This window comes from Rhinolophus hipposideros, assembly GCF_964194185.1.
Source record: "Rhinolophus hipposideros genome assembly, chromosome: 7".
NCBI lineage: Eukaryota > Metazoa > Chordata > Mammalia > Chiroptera > Rhinolophidae > Rhinolophus > Rhinolophus hipposideros.
The window spans coordinates 60842432-60863907 of NC_138053.1; the positions used below are offsets into that span (position 1 = coordinate 60842432).

A 21476-nucleotide genomic window follows, 5' to 3' on the forward strand; every position below is an offset into this window, starting at 1 on the left:
CATTACAATTCACATTTGAATTAAAACAATAACAAACTGTTTTATTTTTCAGTTACATAAGAATAACAACTCTTATTACTTTTTACACTAGACATTATCAGCTAAGTCATACTAGGACTTTCTTTAACTTTAAACAATCTTAATGCCTTATCTTCATTAGAAAATCACGATGGTAAAATAAGTGTATAATAAACACAAAGTTTTATACTTGCCTATTGTGAATGACTTGTAATTCAGGAAGAAGTTGGTTTTTAAACCACTGATCAAAATCAACACTGTCAAACAGCTCATAAGCCGCTAATCCAACAGCATTATACACTAAAGAAGATTTGAGGGGAAAAAAATTTTAATTTCAGATACTGGGCCAAATGCTAAGTGTCCTTATATAAGAAACTAAGCTCTAGGGACTACTTTGAAACATGTAATGTGTTAATAAAGGGAAATCTAAGCTATTTAATGATGGAAATTACTTAAACAGACATTTTAGAAACATTAAGTTTCGTTATGTTTTTCCTAAATACTCCTTAGTGCTTTGAAACAGAAAATTACATTCATTTAAAAACATACAAGACAAATTATAAAATATCATCTGCTTCCAAATGGATGCACTAAGTTATGATCTGGTCCCTACTTACCCTCTCTCCAGCCTCATCTCTCACCAAACCCCTTACCCTCTATGTTTCACCTAAATCAAAATATTCCCAGTTCAAAACATAACTTTGCTTGCTCATTTTCCCTTCAAGTTTTTGTACATACAGTTACTCCTGTTTCTGTCTGGAACCTTCTTCCCACACTACCCTAACCCCTTGATAACTCCCACTTCCTTGTGTACTCACACTACATTTCTTTAGGAGCCTTTCCCGAGGCATGCCAAAGCCACCTTGTGGTTTTTCATAGTACTACATGATTACAACCGACTTTAGCATTAATCAATTGGTACTATGTTACATCATCTGCTCACCTGGTTGCCTCCCCCACCAGACAGTTCTTATATTTTAGGTAACCTCCTATCCTAACTCTCCCAGAACATCACCTGCCACAACACACACACACCATCTACTAAAGAAATAAATGTTCCTAAATCACTTTAGTTTAACATACCAGCATCTTTGATTAATAGTGCATTCATATCTTCCACATTAGTGGGCCCTGAAAAAATAAGTATCGTATCAGTAAAAGTAAATAAAATTAGTTATTAATAAATATTTTATTTACACTCAATGTATTAGTTTCTTGATTCAGTTAAACACACTATATTTTGAAACTAAATATACATGTAAGTATAAAAGGAAAGTCTAAGTTTTGTTATCAGCACCATTAGAAAACATAGATACAACATGTAAAGCCACATTACAATTTTAAAAATCATTACAACATATTTGAAAGACGAAATATCAAGCAACATTCTAGAAAAATATATGCCCCAAAATGCTAACTATTGTATTATACACTGATTATAAAATTCTTAAAAGAATAAAAATATGAATCCCAAAACAGAAAAAAAGGAAAGAACATGAATAGGCAATTCACACAAGATGCTCCAAATATGAAAAATGAACCAGGTTATGACTACATAAAAAGTGACAACAAAATGAAAAGTGCAAAGAGAAAAATGATAGCCATTATGTAGTATGGAAACTTGAGAATAAAGAGTTGGTAGCCTTTGCATCGCTATCCAAAAATACCATGGTTAAGACATGCAAAACAGTTTATCTAATAAGTATATTTCTTTAAAATAAAAAGATTTCTACCAAGTTTATCAAAGTACTTTTCTGCTATTAAATATAAATTCTTAAACTCACTAGTCTAATAAGCTAGAATAAGTACAGCCCTAAATAAGCAAATTGCTCCAGAACTAGAAAGAAAACCAAATTCTGAAATCAGGGAAAACCTTACTCACATACAGCAACTTAATCAGAGTGTAACTTAAATAGCTTATCCACTTTGCTACAGTGGCTTAAAAAAAATAAATGGATGGGAGAAAACAAATAATGTTCGAAACTCAGCAAAAAAGGTAACTTAAGCAGTATAAATATCATCAAATTTAAGAATTGGTAATCCTGAATTAAGAAACTAGTAAACAACTATACATTAGAAATGAAATGTATTTTCATTTCCATATAAAAATACAATTAACACTCAACTTATCTTTAAAAATTACCACAGTAAAACTTAACTGATAGCTCAGTTTCCCTCCTGGGTTTTTAATTTACGCAGGAAATCTCTCTATTCGGTTTTTGAGAGAAAAAAGCCTAATAAGTGACCTATCCTCTAACAACTGCAAATAAGATCAGCAAGCTCCTTCTCTACAGGACAGTCTCCTGCTGTTACTTCCTTACATCACCACCTACTCAATTCTTGATCCCTTACATGTGATTCCTACCCCAACGTATTGAATAATTTACTGTCTCAGAAGATTCTACTGCCTTCTTTCCTCTTACAGCACTGGGCACTTCTGACAACACGCTCTTCTCCAGGATTCACCCCCATACTTCTCTTCACTCCCACACTACTTCTGGGATAGTTTCCTACCTGGCTTTTTTACAGGGTCTTCACCTCCTAAGATCCCTGACGGTGAGAGTCTCAGGTTCTGTACTTGAATCTCTTTTCTCCTCCCAAAGCTCCTCATACATACACTCCAAAAGTAAAGCTCTATTTCCAACAACTATAAATGCTTTCTCTGTCACTAAGACTAAAGGTCCAGGGCAGACTTTTGGCTCTCAGTTGGTTAGAGTGCAGTGCTCATAACACCAAGGTCCCCAGTTCGATTCTCACATGGGCCAGTGAGCTGCGCCCTCTACAACTAGATTGAAAGCAACAACTTGACTTGGAGCTGATGGGCCCTGGAAAAACACATTGTTCCCCAATATTCCTCAATTAAAAAAAAAAAAAAGACGCTCAAGTTCAGGGTCATCTTTGCTCACTTTCCATTGGCCAGCACAGTCAATTAGTTGCCACAAGTCAATCAATCAACAAATAGTTACTAAGTGTGCAGGCACTGGGAATAATATATAAACAAAACTGATGTGATCACTGGCCCTTCCTTGGAATTTACAGTACAGCAGAAAAGTCAGAAATGATCAATCATTGTTATAGTTAAAGAATCAATTCTTTGTGTACAAACAACAATGACCAAGTGCTAAAAATTTCACTTCATCATTCTCTTAAATCCAGTATCTTCTCTCCATTCCCAGAGCTACCATTCTGAGACTAACATTATTACTTCAACATTTTCTCCCACTACTTCCCACAACATGCTCCCACAGATGGACTATTTCTCCACGCAATATACTTGACTGCCTGCTATTCTGCTTATGTGGCTATTGTGTTTACAGTAGCAAAATTTATTACATACAAGGTCTGTCTCAAGGCCTTCTTTTATAAACATTCTTGTTCTCTATCATGAAGGCCACACCTTCAGAAAAGAACACCTTTGGTGTTTCTCAAATTCGTATCTTTACATGATCTAGGAAATAGGGCACTGTACATAGTAGGTACTCAAATTATTTTCAATGAACCTTAATTAATAGATTCAAAGTATCACAAAATATCCCTCACCTTGAAGTGTTTGCATCATTTCTAGAAGTACAGGAGTAAGAGTTTGATTATATTCATGGAATATATCTATAAATAGTACTTCAGTGCAAGGCTGGAGAGGGGGAAAAAAAACAAAGTTCTAATGAAAACAATGGTAGAGTGCACTGATTAATTCTACAATAAAGCAAAGAATACTCATTCTTAAAAATCTAAAACACTGAAAATGTTTCTAGTTTTTAATTTTTTTTTTAAAGTAGATTACTATTTTTTGTAAACAGAGTGGGAAATAAAATCAAATTATAACAATTTCATCACTATTTCAATACCTTTGTATTTTGCTCTCAAAAATGTAAAACTACATTGAGGAAATAATTTAGATTTTTAAGTAATAATTTTTTAAATTAAAAGAGCAAACTGGAACTACATTCATTTATAGATTCAGTACTTTAAATGACTAGGAATTAACATGTAAAAATTATATATTTTCTTAGCAATGAATTATATTTAGCAACTCATGAGTCAATTCATCACACAGTGCAGTATTTCTTTTAACAAACACAAACACTAACAGAAATCATAGTGTTAGCTACATTAAAAGAATGATTCATTTTGTTTCTTAAAATTAATAACAGAATTACCAGATATTTCATAATATAAAGAAAATTATAATTTAATGTTGAAGGTATTGTGCTTTATGTTTAAAAGGAATCTTATAAATATACATACTGAAATATATACAGATGAAATGATATGCCGAATCAGATTTTTGCTTCAAAATAATCTAACTGAGGAGGAGGTGTATTTACATAAAATAAGACTATTCATGAGTTGATAACAGATAAGCGAGGTTTTGAATACAGAAGGGTTCATGATATTATTCTACTTTCTAATGTTTGAAATTTCCATAAGAGAAAGTTTCAAAAAAATTAAAGCAGTGAATTTAAAAAAAAATTTTAAAGCACTAATAATTTCTCTGATTTATAATCTCTGATTTCCTGTGTAAATTTATGAAACTAAAAACATTAACACACATTTTTAGAGAAATAATGGCAAATTATGTAAACACAAGTCTTCACAATGAGAACAGTTCAAAGACCACATTTGATAAATCTTCAAATTTTGGCCATATTAATACACGTATGTTTAAAAAGCATTTTATAACAAAAACCAGATGGTAAAATAAATAACGTTATCAACAGAAGCTTTATAATTACTGAAATACTTCGGAGGAAATAAAAATCACTCTAGACAAAAAAAAGGTAGCGTTCACTTTCAAGATCTTTTCCCATTTCTGCAATGACAATTACTTCCCAATCAATTTGATTGCAAAATAAAGAAAAATCCAGTTTGTAAACCCCTAACTTAACAAAAAATAATTTTTCAGATTAATGTTCATAATTTTATTAAGTACTTTCCTCTCAAATATAGATTATTGCCATTATAGTTTTCTACCTGTCTCACTTAATAGTTGGAATCTTGAACAGAGTATCATTTCTCAACTGAGAGTTACAGAAGCATTAAGCTTTTCCCTATCAATTTTTCTTTCTATCAGTACTTACCCTCAAACTGTATTTCCAAGAATCTCCTCCTGTTTCTTCCACTGCTGCAATTAAAAATATGACAAATAATGCTTTCCAGGAATTCAATAATGTTGTTTCCAAAATCTCAGTTTGGAAAACAAAGATTTTAAACAATATTAGTCTAATATTTCTGTGAATTATTTTAAACATAACACTGAAAGCAAATCCTTGGAAACACAAGGTCTTACATAGATTACCATAAACTACAGATCACATCTGTGTATATCATAGTCAACTATCAAGCGTTTCATCCATAAGCATTCTCACTTTCATTAAAAATTCTGTATGGAGAAAAGTTCAAAGTACTGTCACTCACTTCCAGAGTACCTGAGTACCTGATATTACCTGATGCACTCACTTCCTGAGTACTTGATATCACCTAATACACTATCACTACAACAATCCAGAGAATCATTTCATTTCAATGCAATAATCGTGGTTTACAAGTTAAAATGATTATTGTTTTTTTTTATTTCTTAGGAGGGCGCAGCTCACAGTGGCCCATGTGGGGATCAAACCAGCAACTGTGGTGCTACCAGCACCACGCTCTAATCAACTGAGCTAACCAGTCGCCCCTACGAGTTAAATGGTTAGTCACCATTTAACTAAATGGTTAGTCACATTTTCCATAAATTTCCTACATTTAAAGTAAAATATTTCAGAGACTTTTAAAAATCTGGGAATTCAATGTTTTATGTTACATTATGTATTATGCATATAGAAAGCAACATGAAACAACATTTTAGCTATGAGAAAAGGCAAAAACAAAAAAAACACTGTACAGTATAGTACTGTATTTTTTATAAACTACAATTATTTTTAAATGATAAAAAAAGAAGATAAGTCTTCCAAAATGTTTCAGGCGTTTTTAAAACATTAGGAAACACGTGTATATAACTACAGAAAGGCCCCCAGCCAGAGATGAGTAGAGGCTAAATTGTAGCTTATGTCTGACCACAGTCAAAGTAATTCACACACAGGTATTTTATTTACACAGAGGTACTAAATTAGGCACAAGATTCTTTTGATTTTCTGTAGCAAGGGCCCAGATAAATTTATTCTATCAACTACTAAAATTTAAACAGATAAAAAGATCTGTTAAAAACATTTTAACCATGAAGTTATTTTAAATTAAAATATGAATAGGTAACCTATTCAGCAATTCAGAAATTTTCATCTCCAAATTTCTAAGTAAAAATTTCTACAAATAAAATAATAATATGAAATTAATCACAAAGTAGAAACTAATCTGATAATAGACACAGGCCGTTAATTTTATATTTTTGTTTTAAACTGCATGATATATACCTAATAACATCTAAATATTAAAAAGGTCTCTTTCTGGAGAAAATTCTATGTATTTGAATAAGTCATTCATTTCCTACTTCTCAGTTTGTTCTAATGACCAACAAAGAGAGGATGATAAATTTTTAAAAACCAAGATTCTCAGATCAAGTGTTACTTAAAATACAATGCTATTATACCTATAATTCAAATAGATGATATCTATTTATGAAAGGGGGAGAATAGCCATGCAAAAATTGAAAAATTGATTCTTACTAAAGCCTTCTGGGTCTTCTTCCCACATTGTCAGTTCTTCTTCAGTTAACAGAAAATAATGAGAGACTAATCGTCTACATATCTCTGTCAAAGTGGGATATGTGAAGAATGCCATCTTAATCTTATGAGCTTCAAGGGTTTCAGGGCTGCTATCTAGATAAATAAAATTTCCAAGTTAATTATACAAACATTCTACCTACGTTGAATTATGTAATACAAATAAATTTAAAGATACATTTTTGGGGGAAAAGATACAGTGGTATATAAATTTTCATTTTTATTATCAAAGACACTCATTTCTTTATTCATACCACACACACGTCAGTCTTGCTTCTTTGTTACCACTAGAGTTTGTCCATTACCATGCTATATTGTCACACCATACTGAAGTGACTTACTTATATATGTTTCTCTCTTTCCTACCAGACTTTCTCACTCATCTTAATACATATGCAAATGGCTAAATCATAAATAATGTAACAAACAATTTAAACTGTGTAGAAGTAACCTCACTTTACGTAACGTTAGAGAAAATTTTTAATTATACAAAACACAGACTACAACAATATGAGCTTCAGTGATTATTGTACTTGAATCTCTTTAAGCTTCAGCTGATCATCTATTGTGCTACAAAAGACAGTTTACTAAATGCATTGCATGGTTTTTAAAAGGTGGCATTCACATAATAAGACTCTAATCCTTATTTCTATTTCACATCCCAGCAACATTTTCTTTTTCAGACTTAACTAAATGAATTTTTTAAAAAGTACACAAAAGTAGCAATTAACACTTCGATTAAAGTAAGAGAATGAAAAAAATAACCAGTAAAGCATTACCTTCAAAATTTTTGGATGGCTTATAAGCATAATTTTTGACAATCATCTTAATAAGATTCATGCATTGGACAATGAATCGTTCAAATGTAACGCCTTCACCAACTTCTGTAAATACATAGGTTACAGAAAATTCCAGTGATCTCTGAATTAGAGGAGTAAATGAAAAGGGATGCTGATCCAAGAAGTCCAAAAGCTACAAAGAAAAAAATTAAAATGTATTTTCCCCAAATTAATATTGGAATATAATCATCCAAAAGTACAACTTATAATTTTGCTAATAAACGTTTAGCAAGTTTTGACCTTAATGGAGTCTGTGCACATGCAGTTTCACATGTAATGTATGTGTAATGTACATGTAATCTATGTCTTGATTTACATCTTATAATATGGTTTATATCAGATATCTCATAACTGGCACTTTCTATTATTTCTAGCACAGGGTTCAAAACAGAAGCACTTCATATTTAATTTGTTAACAATGGGTAAATATAATACAATATAAAAGATAGGCCTTCAAAAAGTACAGTAAATCTTCACTTTACATCATCAATAGGTTCTTCGAAATGATGTGTAACAAAACCAATTTTACCATAGGTTAATTTATATAAACAAGAGTTAAGTTCCAATAGCATCTCATCAATGTTATAATACGAAACAAGATTGAACAAAACGATGTTATTCGAGGACCTGATATAATAGATAAAGGCAAAAAAATAAAAAAATTATCCTGCTTTTCCTGCATGAATTGTATTTCGATGCTTCAAACAATTGATGAGGGAGATTTCTTCTTTATAGAAGAATTCCAGCTAATAAATGCAAAAAGAATAATAGGATTAGAAAGCCACCATTTTGTAACCCTAATCAAAATGGATGTAGGCCATGATCATCAATGGCTTCAAAATCAACAGGGGAAAGACTACTGAGGAACTTTATAACTGATAGCTCACTCGTCGATTTTAGACAACCCGACATTGTGTATCTCAAGATGTGGTGCAACAGGAAATACACAGCACCACTTGCAAAATATTCTTGTCATCCCCACCCTACACACACACACACACACACACACACAAACACACACACACACACACACACACACACACACACACACACACGCCTGAATGTGATCAAGCCTCTACAGCTAACTACAAATTTTTAAGAATTCTGGGAGGAAGAGGGGTGTGGAGACAAAGAAACATGTTAAACAACACATCATGATTAAGCAGCCAAATCTAAAACACGAAAAACTCTACAGGAAACAATCTATTATTCCAACCAATAAATAGCAAGGGGGAAGAAAGATGGAATGAGAACTAACACTACTGAATCCTGATTCTAACAAACCAGCTGTAAGAGAGAAATCTGAAAACCGACTAAATATTTAGATAATATTAAGAAATCATTTCTACTTTTTCAATGTGCTAACGGTGTTAAGACTGTTGTTCTTTTAATCCCCTGTCACTTAAAGACACATATTCAAATGTTTACAGATAATAACTGTCTGATACCTAGATTTGCTTCAAAACAACCAGCAAGGATGGCAGGAGGAAGCATACAGATAAAACAGAATTGATCAACACCATGTATGGTTTGTTGCTGAAGCTGATTCAAAGTTACTCAATTCTATTTGGAGTTATGTTTGAACTACCCCAATTTTAAAAGCTTTAATAAAGTCATAGGGATCATAAGTATGAATTTCATACGTAAAATTATTTATGAACACAGCACAGCCCCACAGACTAACCACATCGGCTTATTTTACTTTGCTTTGTGTTTTTTGTTTTTAACGTAAAGGATCTGAGTCAGCTTTACTGGATCTTGGAAAACGGGCATTTGCTGTTGGCTACGTGGAACATGAGCATTGGAAATGAAGACAACCGAAACTAAAAGTAACTGCTACCTAACTACAAAAATAAGAGCAGCTCATTTATACTCCTTTTCTCCCCTCCCAGGTAACAGAGACCCTCAACCTTATTAATGAACCTTCAATGAAAAAGGGGAAAGAGACTAAAGATTCAGATATTGCCATCTGTCTTCAACTATATGTTTCGGTACAATGCAGTCCTCAAACCAGGTCTTCCTGATTACTATAAGCCAATTCTTTGTATTTTTCCTAAACCCCGAAGCCCAAAGTTTCATAAAAATTAATATTTTTAAAAAGCTTAATTTTATCAGAAATTTATATACATTGCCTAGCACAGTGAATCCATACAGTTCTACTCAAAAGATGTTTAATTTGATGATGATGATCTGTCATTCTGAATATAGTGACTGTGATATTATCCTGCCAGCTACATCTTATCCACTTCCTGCTCTGCTGCACTGGCATCTTTTTCATCTCTGCTTTTTCCACTGGGTCTGAGAATAATGAGTTTTGAAGGAATCAACTTTCCTAATACTTATTAGGACTAAATTTTTACATCAAGATGACCTAGACATTATAATATATGTTATATAAATTTGCTTATTATATGCATTCTAAAGGCTTCAAGATACAAAGGGTTTTTGTTACTTTTCCTATAAACAGTCAGAAAATAAGTTATTTTACACAAAAGTAAAAATGTATGCTTATAAAAATATTGTTTTCCTTACTAAGTTTGCATATGTGCATTTTATTTGAGGAAACATAATTAAGATAAAAAGAAAACTTACCACTTTAGTGAAAAGAATAATGGTCTTTTCCAGTCTATCTCTACATACATTATCTGTACCTATACTTCTACCTGTTAAAAATACATTTCAAATATTAGTACAGTTTATAATATTCAATAAATCACAATCCTAAAATACAAACTGAGCTCATTTTAAAGTAAAAGGGTAACAATTTTATCCATGAATCAAGTCACATTTTCAAAATCTAAATTATTCATAGTTGAAATATTTTTCAAGCAACATAAGTAAAAACAAAGCACTCAAAGATTAACAGACTCATTATTTTTCCTGTATCTCTGACAATTTTCTTCTGACAATTTCCCTGGCATAATAATTAATCTTTGTACATTCAGAGTAATGACCATCAGCGCATCAATTACTCTCCTCTCTAATCATACTCTTCATATTCTGTCTCATCATTTATCTCATGCTCCTCTCCTTCTGCTTCCCCCATGAGGATAACCAAAGAAAAATGAACATTTTTAGAAAATAAACTACATTATATGAACTGTCTTATTCATCTTTGTATGCACAGTACCCAAAACAGTGCCTGGCAATAGATTCCACAATGTTTTTACTGAACTGAAAATGACTGACATGAAACAATCAGTAACTCCCTGAAGGTGAGTACACTCAGGTATCTTTTCAGGGTAGTAAGCCTCAAATATACACACTTATACATAAAAACACACATGTATACAAGATTTATATACATATGCCTCTGTGTGCATACAAGGTATATATATGGGTGTGTGCGTGCACATGTGTGTGTGTGTATCCTGAGCAGAGGTGCTTACAATCATAGGGGAGAGAAAAGGATAACAAAGGGACCAGCAGGATAACACAACACAAATGTAAATGCTCAATTCTCTTATGTGGAGTGGTGGATTAGAAAGGGTCCTACAGGTAAAGCAGTGAAGGTTAATGAACAAGGATTTACAAAATGAAAGTACCATTTAAGGAAATTTATATCATATAGATATGTTAAATATACTCAAAGAACCAGAATCTATAATAAAAAAACAGCATTTGCATAGCGTCTACACTTAATGAATATTTGTTAAACATATAACTATTGAATATGTCTGCATGCAACAGGGCAGTAGCAGTAGAAATACAGAAGGAATGAACACAAAATAGATTAAAAAAAAAAAAAGGTTTCCTCAATACTCAAGACAAGACAGGTGTATGAAAACAAAACTGAGCTTCCTACTTAACTTCAGAAAATTAACTATCAAGATACAAGATTTTAATCTTTCTACAGATATGCCAGTACAGAGCAGAAGGTACTAATGAAGATTCTACAGGAAAAACTACCATCATGGAAGTACTTACTGCATTCCAGAAATTGTTTCAAACGGTCAAATATTCCATGTAAAAAACCCTAGAAAACAATATTTTGTAAAGTGTCTCAGATTATTCTGCTATAAACATTTACCTTCTACTTTTTAAGGATAGTAAAACATACCTATCACATGAGTTTGAAAACTTAAAATTAAATAAAGTAAAAAACATTCCACTATTATAAACAATTCTTACACAAGAAAATAAGTACAGTCATCCCCCCTTATCCGCAGGGCTTATCCCACAGTGGATGTCTAAAACCTTGGATAGTACAAAACCCTACATATACTATGTTTTTTCTTATACATATATATGTATGATAAAGATTAATTTATAAATCAGGCACAGCACGAGATTAATAATGAAAAATAAAACAAAACAATTATAACAACATATTGTAATAAAAACTATGTGAATGTGCTCTCGCTCTCTCTCTCCCTGATAACCGAGACAAATCCTAAGTGACTAACGGTAGCACAGACAACATGGATATGCTGGACAAAGGGAGGATTCATCCTGGGGGGAGGGGTTACGGAGAGGGGGGAGTGGAGAAGGATAGATCAGGACAGCTTGAGATTTTACCACACTACTCAGAATGATGCACAACTTAAAATTTATAAATTGTTTATTCTGGAATTTTCCATTTAATTTATTTGGGCCATGGCTGCCTGTGGGTAAACGTAACCACAGAAAAAGAGGAACTACCATATCGTATTTCATCTCTTCAATGTCTCATTTCAGTTACCTAAATCATTTTGCAATAAGATATTATTTATTAGGCATATTTCACTAAATACTCTCTGTTGTCCTGTTTTATTTTTCTGCAGTCCTTATGACCGCCGACATATTGTTTGTCTATTATGTGTCTCCTCCCACTAGAATATAAGCTCCTTAAGCGCTAGAACTTTGCTTTGTGTGTTACTCTACCCCTGAATCCAAAAGCGGTATTTGGCAATAATTAAGTACTCAATATATGAATAAATGGTACTGATTATTTACAGCAGAGGTTTTAATCTCAAGTGTTATATAAATTAGCTTTCAGATATGGGTCCAATAAACCCTTATTTTTTAATATATATTTTAACACATTTTTAAGATTATAGATTAAATATAAAGGGATAACAACTTTATTAAACATTTTAAGAATTTAAATATCTACCACAGACTTCTTTGTATCAATAAATTTTGGAGTACAAACATCATAAAAGATGTCACGTGTCCTTTTAGCAATTGAGATGGTCTAGGTTTTTGTCACAAAATATTGTATGATGAAGGCCCAGCAGACAAATGACTTAACTGGAATAGATTATTACATTTCCTCTTTGTCCTTAGAAACACATTGCTCACTAATCAGTTCTTCAGGTTCAGACGATTCAACTAGGATGTCATCATCTGAAGACCTGTAGGTCTAGAGTGCTGCTCTATGTCTCTTTAAGAGCATCCATCTTCTGACTCATCTAAAAATTTTGAAACACCTTCCTCTGTCAATTTTCTTCTCTCTGACATTCTGGGCAGAAAATGAAAAATTTTGAATTCTCAGTTGTGTTACATAAAAGCTAAAAGTAGAGTAAAAAGACAGTGTTTCCAGTCTTCTTTGTATACCTTTTTGGAAGATGATGCAATACAGTAGGCAACAACTAAAAAATTGCAGGACCACTATTTCCATATTGCTTCCTATTTCTGGCCATTCCATCATTCTTCTATTTTCATACTATTTCAGTCATTTCAAGCACAGTTGAGAGTAACTGGTAAGTAATGATAAGTAACAATAAAATAATTCCTAGGATGATGAAATAGCAAAATATTTCAATATAGGAAGAACAAGATCACTGAGATCCCATATGTACCTTAAATTTATATAAGGGTCCAATGGTCTCATGCAGTAACTATAAGATGGAAGGAATTTTATTCTATTTTCTTTTAAATAAAATTAGTGCATCAGACTTCTCCAAAGAAAGTAAAAACAATTACAAAAACCGTCAATTTTAGTAAGCTCATCAAGAGAATTAGGAGTCTAAAGAATTATAGACAGGTGACTAATCTGTAGTCTAAATAAACTAAGTAACTTGACCAATGTTACAAAATAATAGACTAAGAATTCAAATTAAACTAGCCATTAAGTGGTAATTTACAGAGCAGCCTTTAAATAGTTGCTGAACTTGTTACAAAAATCATTATCGCCCTTAACCTTCACAACATCCAATGACGTAGGTACTATTATTTCATCTCCAAATTACAAAAAAGGAAACAGTATCAGGGAAGATAATAGCCAGAGGCTATGCTGTCAAGAAAAGGCCAAGTAGATATTCAAATCCAAATCTGCTTGCCTCCAGAACCCAAGATCTCACCACTATCATATGGTACTTCTTAAGCATCTTTTAAGTTCCATGTTATTTTTAAGATCTTTGTTATCTGAAAAGATGTCTTTAATTTGTTAAAATTCTGTCCTCTTTCCAACTACTCAATTAATATACCTTAAATGCTACAATACAGCATTTATAACTGAGTGAAGTCTGGCATACGGTTTCTGCAGATAGAAGACTCAAGGGAAAGCCAAAGGCCCACAAAATACGAACAGTATCTACTGCAAACCACTATTCCAGTTTGTAAGAATGTGATTCAAATCAATTTGGTTTTGCTGGGGGAAAAAAACCTGACGAACATAATCAATATTTTATGTAATATAATTTTATAATACTCAGAATAATATTACATATAATAAGAATTACTGAGCCTTTTGCAATGTTTCTACCAGGTCATATGTTCATTCATTTAACAAGTAACTATTGAGCATTTACTATATGGCAGAGACTGTTGTTCCAAGCTCTGGGGTGAACAATAAATAGAAGTCTCTGCCTCATGGAACTTACATTACAGTAAGGGAATTGAGGGGGAGCTGTCAAATTGGTTTCTGGAAATTGCTTTTTGGCAGTATGGTAATAAATGTAAATATTTAAAACGAAACTATTTAAAATTATGGTCGATTTTTTATGTCTCTTCTGGCAATTTGGTAATATATAAATACTATAAGTGTGCATACAATTTAACCCAGCATTTCCATTCCTAGGAATTTATCCTAAAGAGATCATTAGAAAAGTACACAATGATGTATATACCCAAATGTTATTCCCAATATCATTTATCAACAAATAAAAATTGGAAACAACCTGTATGTCCATCAATAAATAATTGTACAAGTAAATTATAGGCAGCCTGTATTAATGTTATAATTTTTTAATTAGTCTACCAATAGTAATCATATGGCTTTACCACACAATCATTAAAGACATGACATATACAATATCGCTGACATGAGAAAAATATCCATAATATACTAAGTTTGAGAAAAAGCAAATAATGAAATAGCACATAGTCCCACTTATACAAAATCGACGAAGAGGAAAAGTATATCTGAACAAACATGCATAAGATGTCTTAAAAGATACTTACAAGTTTAAGCAACATCTCTGACAGTAAATTTTCAAATGACTTTTTAAATTTCCTGTTTCCTTTTCTGTGTTTAACTTTTTTAAAAAATAGCATGTAACACTTTTATAGACCAAAACAGTCATCACTTTATAATGAAGTATATTAGCAGTTTTTAACTTCTTTTAATAGAACCATTTTTTCAATCAAAATCTTTCTAATATATGAAAGTAAATAAAATAAAGAAACAAAGAATAAATGAATGAATTAATGAGTGAATGAGTGGCTCAGGTCAAATCTAGAGCAGACCCAAAGACCCAATTCGATGTACTTTTCCACAATTTCTGTGCAGCCCTCCAAGGCAATCCATAGAACGCAACATTTCAGCTAACCTAAACTCACTGTGAAAACTAATACAGATCTGAGTAGGTATAATATAATCCCATTTTGTTTTGGGATGAAACATATGCAATATATATTTTGCATATAGAAAAAGTAGATAACTCTATATCAACAATGAATATATATCACAACTTTGGGGCATATCAATGGAGTTTTCCCTTCTTGTATATTATTTTTTTGATTGATTGCAAAGAGAATGCATAAATGTTATGATCATAGGGAAAATTCATTTTAAGTATATAACAACAGACAAAGGAAAATATCAAGCATATAAATAACTATCTATGGCACAACTGATATTGTTATAATAGCAATGAAATTTACAGTTCACTTGAATTCAAATTCAAATTAACACTTTTAATGTACCATGTCATCTTGAAAACTATCCTAGACCTATTTCCTCTCCTTCACACAATAGCTGCTTTGATGTAGTGAAAACAAGCCACAAGTCCAAAAGTATAATTAACATACACAAAATGGTAAAAAACAAACAAACAAAACCACTAGACTATCAGTTAATAAAAACTTTTAAATGAATGACAAGTAAAAAAAAAAAAATAAGCTTTAAAATTTTCAGGAAAATACCAAGCACTTTCCCAAAGTCACAAAGAATCAATTACTTCTTTTACTTACCATCACCTCCATATTCTTATGAGGTTCCACAAATCCATTAACAGTTAACTTACGCAGCACTGAAAAGTAAAATCAAGTTTTATTTGCATCTTATTTTTTCATATTTTATCTTCCTAAAATCATGATCATAATAATAAAGACTCAGAATCACAAAACCTCATCAAGCTTGGATACAGCAAGGTGACTTCTGGTAACTGGATGGTTATTAAGTGAGAAAGATGGAACTAAAGCCAAGCTCTTGTGACTCAAAAGCAGTGCTCTCGGGGCCGGGCGGGTGGCTCAGGCGGTTGGAGCTCTATGCTCCTAACTCCGAAGGCTGCTGGTTCGATTCCCACATGGGCCAGTGGGCTCTCAACCAAAAGGTTGCCAGTTCAACTCCTCGAGTCCCGCAAGGGATGGTGGGCTCTGCCCCCTGCAACTAAGATTGAACACGACACCTTGAGCTGAGCTGCCGCTGAGCTCCCGGGTAGCTCAGTTGGTTGGAGCGCGTCCTCTCTACCACAAGGTTGCCGGTTCGACTCCCACAAGGGATGGTGGGCTGCGCCCCCTGCAACTAGCAATGGCAACTGGACCTGGAGCTGAGCTGCGCCCTCCACAACTAAGACTGAAAGGACAACAACTTGACTTGGAAAAAAAAAAAAGTCCTGGAAGTACACAACTGTTCCCCAATAAAAGTCCTGTTCCCCTTCCCCAATTAAAAAAAAATAAAACAAAATAAAAAAGCAGTGCTCTCACTTATCATAACTATACATATTTCTAATTTAGTTTAATTTATATAATTGTTAGTACCTCTAACCTTATTTATATAATTGTTAGTACCTCTAACCTGCAATAACCCCTCTAGGTTGAAATTGAGAAAGTTACCTCTATTCCATAAACTTTAAACTATGCCTCAATAGTAACCAAAAATCTTCATTCAGTATTAGTCTACATTAATGAAAATATAGTATCTCCTAAAAGGGATATAAAAATAACTCTATTTCCAAATCTGGAATAGACTATAGTACTGAATTATAAGCATCACATTTTATGAGTAAACTGGTGTGTATAGGGAGATAAGCAGGAAAACAGATTTGAAGTCAGATTTGTATTTAAATCCTAGCTCCAATGTCTACACCTGTATTATTTTGGGCAATTTTCTAGATCTCACATTCCTATCTGGAAAATGCGGCTAGTAAGTCCTACTTTATACGGTTACTAAAGGATTCAGTAGTATATAATATATGTAAAACAGCACAATTCAGTAACAATGGGAATGACGACAACTTATATAAGACTACAAAATTTAAAGCCACTTCATTTTCAGAAAACAACTTTACAGACAGCACTGGTATCTACATAACTTAAGAGTCAGTGTTCATGAGGTGAAGTCTAAAGGCAGTGTGTTAAAAATAGGTTTAGAATGCACTGTCTATACAAGACCATGTATTTCATACATCAATTATATACAACTCAAAAGTTACTACATCATAATAGAATAGGGTTCAAATTGATCCCTTATTCTGGATATGCTCTTTCCCACCAGCACCTGGGTCCACACTACCTGGAAGGGTCTTTTCCTTCTCCCTCTATCACAACTTTCACTTTATGGTTTTGATTCAAACCTCATTTCCTCAGGGAAGACTTTTCTAACCATATCATCAGTTACCTTAACAACAGTAAAGCCTCTGTCACAGATGTTATTTCACATGTATTTGTGTAGCCATTTTATTATGTCTGTCTCCCCAGCACCAACCACCAGCCTATAAATTTGTTGAATGAAATAATGAATGTCTAAACGATACTAAATGCACATAGGTATAAACTTAAGAGATTATATGTAACAAAAATTCTAGTCCTAAATCTTCTTTGAGTTGTAACAGGATAGACATTTATAGCTGGACAGAATAAGTATTTTAAAGAAAAATGCTATGGGTTTTTTTTCCAGGTCGAATGCCACAGAAATGCTAATGTGAATCTAAGACCTTGAGATGGGGAGGTATTAAAAAGTTTAAAGCAGGCTAATGTAGAGTAGAGCTTCCTCCTTTTTGTCAGGAGTTAAACTTTGAAATGAGTAAAGCAAGAAAACTCGACAAGCAAGAGAACTCATAAAAATTCCTTAATCATTAAATTCAGTACTTACACAATTTTGTGTATATAACCTTATTATCAGTTTCTCTAATTCTTTCTCAATAAACATCTCTTTCTAAGACCTTTTCATTTCTTCAAGGATACTGATGAAACCATCACCACTCACTTGTATAACCACCTGTACAATGGGTTTTACTTGCCAACGATTCTTTACAATCATTCACACTTTTGCCCCAAGGTTCACCAAAAGGTGCTGCCAGTTTAGGTTTTGTGCAGCCGTTGTCTGGTTAATACAAGTGATGTAACAGTGTCCGATGGCATCTTAAGGTACCAGAGTATGATAAAAGGATTTGTGAATAAAACAGAAGGATGCTAAATGTTGTTGAATGAAATAATGAATGAACTGTAGTTAAGAGAAAACAAAAGGTTGGCTGAGATGAAACTTAGATACACAAATTAAAAGAGCCTTAGCAACCGGAACAGAAAGAGCGGCTACAAGACAAAGAGAATGAGCCAAGTAAGTGATTTAGAAAGGAAAGGAACCTCAGCATGCATTCAAGATAAAGAACTCAGCTCAGGGAAGGTAAAATGAAGATTTCTGCTAGAGAATGCCTACAAGCAAATCATAGGAAAATACATGCCAATATGGTACCCCATCAAGCACCGTCTAAAAATCCAAATGAGTCTAAGGTACAAATAAGAAAGAATCTGAGTTCCCAAGGAAAAGAGAGCTGGGAAATAGAGCTCTATTAAGCCTTGGGGACAGGAGTTTAGGAGAATTAGCAAAAGTTTAGGAGAGTTAGCATGACAGCGATAAGGGTAGGAGCCCTTATTATTACATACATGAGAAATGTAAAGTGGAAGCAAAACAAGGAGAAGTATTTGAAAGGAATGTATTCAGAACCCTGAGACACCAGTAATGTGAATATACTACAAAACTACTTCACATTTTCATCAATTAGAATAGAGGAAGAGCTATTCTCACAAAAGAAAAACAAACTACAAATAAGCCTTTGTCTCTGAGGAAAAGACTGACATCTTATTTTTCCAGTGCGACTAGGAACACAAAATCCATCCAGAGGGACTGATGATGGTTCTGAGGTTTGTCATTTCAAAAATGAACACATCAAGTTTAACAGTACCTTTTAATGATAGTAGAGTTCGTTCTAGTGAACTTAGAACTGCAGCTTCATTGCCAGAAGAAACTTGCTGGAGGAATGTGTCTGTATGATGATTCCACAGAGAGCAGGCAAAATTATAAATTCCAGAAGCTAACTGAAAAGAAATATCAACAAATTTGTTCACATTCTAGATTTCAGTAATCAATTAGACCTACGTACCATGTTTCCCCCAAAATAACACCTAGCCGGACAATCAGCCCTAATGTGTCTTTTGGAGCAAAAATTAATATAAGACCCAATCTTATATATTACATTATGTTATATTATATTATTATTATTATATAAGACCCAGTATATTATATTATATTATATTATATTATATTATATTATATTATATTATATTATACTCGGTCTTATTTTACTATAAGACCTGGTTCTTAATATATTAATTTTTGCTCCAAAAGACGCACTAGAGCTGACTTTCCGGCTAGGTCTTATCTTCGGGGAAACACAGTAATAATACATTGTGATTATTAAGCATACATTTCCAATGAGATCTGAAATGGTCAAGAATCGTTTATCACAATGTTCAGACTTTTTAAGCCAAAATGCACAGTAGTAAGTACAATTTACATTGGCTGTTGCTATGAACACGCACACACACACATAGACATACACACTAAAATACTAGTAGTTTCTTGAAACAACACTTAGCCTATTGCATGCACTGCAGTCTAATATTATCTATTATCCTTCTTTTCTTGTGCTTAAGTCCCCTACTCAAAAAGTGATCTTTGGAATGAGGAAGCAGCAATAGCACTCACTACCTTTTTGGCCCAACAGTAAAGGAGGGAGACAGGTAAAGAGGAAAGAAACCACAGGAATCTGGAAAGAAACACTGCCAACTATCCTATATACACATGCCTTGCACAAGCTTCTATCTGCTCCAGAAAATGCCAGCTGATGTATGCTTCTAGAAGTCTCATCGGGAAAAAAGACAGTAATGAAGCAAGCAAGTAGGAAGAATAAAAATATCCCCTCCATATTTCTTCACAAAAATGTGGAGAGGGGAGGGAATATTCAGACAATACAGTAATAAGCTATTTAATGAAACTTTTTAAGTACTGGTGCACAAAAATCCCAAATACTTGCATTTTCTGTTTCTAAATCAAAAGAAACAGCGGCCACCCATTGACTGCTGAGTGACTTTAACTGAGAAGTAATTAGACTTGACTCCTTGAATTTCAAAATGGAACCATTAAAGGAAGTTATATTTCTTTCAGCATTTCAAATATTAAACTTTTTTGGCCTCAGGACCATTGCCCTCACAATTTTTCCCTAAGAAAAGTTAGCACTGAAAATCTTTTCAATCAAAGTCCTGTAATTCATCACGAAAAGTGGGGCAATAAATTTTAACCATAAACTGTAGTTGTCAAAACCTGCTTAACTTAAATCTAATCAAGAAGTATGTAAACAAATGCAGAACGTACAACATTGCGTAAGACAACTGAGCCAGCTTCTTCAACAAGTCAATGGCATAAAAAAAGGAAGGAAATGAATACTATTCTAATTAAAAGATACTTAGGAGACACAACCAAATGTACCCACCTTATTCATTTTTCTGACTCAAACAAACCACTTGTAGAACAATGTAGAAAATTGACCAAAAGTATGAAATAATATTGAATCACTATTTTTACTTGCCTTAGGTGTGATGAAAGTGTGTGATTATACAGAAATAAATCTATCCTTTTACAGATGAATACTGAAGTTATTTAGTAATAAAATATCACATAATCTTTAAATTACTTTAAAATACCTTAGAAAAAAGCAACAAAGCAAACTGGTAACTGCTAACTCTAGCTGATGGGTATATGGCAGTTTATACTTGTCCGTTACTTTTCTGTATGTTCAAAATTTCCTAACAAGAAGTTTTTAAAACACCTGTATATTCTTAACGAGAAAGGTAGTTACTTTAGTAGTAATCAACTTTTTCTTTAGTACAAGGCATAAATATATATTTGCTTCCATTTAACCATAATATAGATATATATGAAATTACCAAAATGTGTCAGGCCAGAAGCTTTGGTGGGTACAGCATCTATCTAAAAATAAAATTCCAATCAAACTGCCAATGTCTCTCAACTGATATTTACTTACCTTCAATAAAAGACATTCCTAGAGACCCAGAACATCCGTCACCTACATTTTTTAGTAAAACGTTAATTTGCATTTTGTTCTCAAACCTGCCATTGGTCCAGCTCAGGCCCAGGAAGATCACTGTGGCCCATCTTCCAGATCCCTAAAGTCCTCTA

At 32.9% G+C, this 21476-nt stretch overlaps 1 protein-coding gene across 3 annotated transcripts in view; it reads right to left on the bottom strand.

Moving 5' to 3' along the window:
* The window catches only part of IPO11 (importin 11), a 150889-nt gene that overhangs the window by 100662 nt on the left and 28751 nt on the right, over positions 1-21476 (bottom strand). For 2 of the 3 annotated variants that reach the window (XM_081054101.1, XM_081054103.1), the window contains exons 6-15: positions 19183-19315; positions 15971-16029; positions 11501-11549; positions 10166-10236; positions 7514-7706; positions 6678-6830; positions 5097-5140; positions 3559-3649; positions 1102-1149; positions 213-318 (exon numbers count right to left, since the gene is read on the bottom strand). In XM_081054101.1, the coding sequence (XP_080910227.1) occupies positions 213-318; positions 1102-1149; positions 3559-3649; positions 5097-5140; positions 6678-6830; positions 7514-7706; positions 10166-10236; positions 11501-11549; positions 15971-16029; positions 19183-19315 (947 nt within the window). The remainder of the gene's footprint in view (positions 1-212; positions 319-1101; positions 1150-3558; positions 3650-5096; positions 5141-6677; positions 6831-7513; positions 7707-10165; positions 10237-11500; positions 11550-15970; positions 16030-19182; positions 19316-21476) is intronic. The other variant, XM_081054102.1, reaches the window with a different exon arrangement.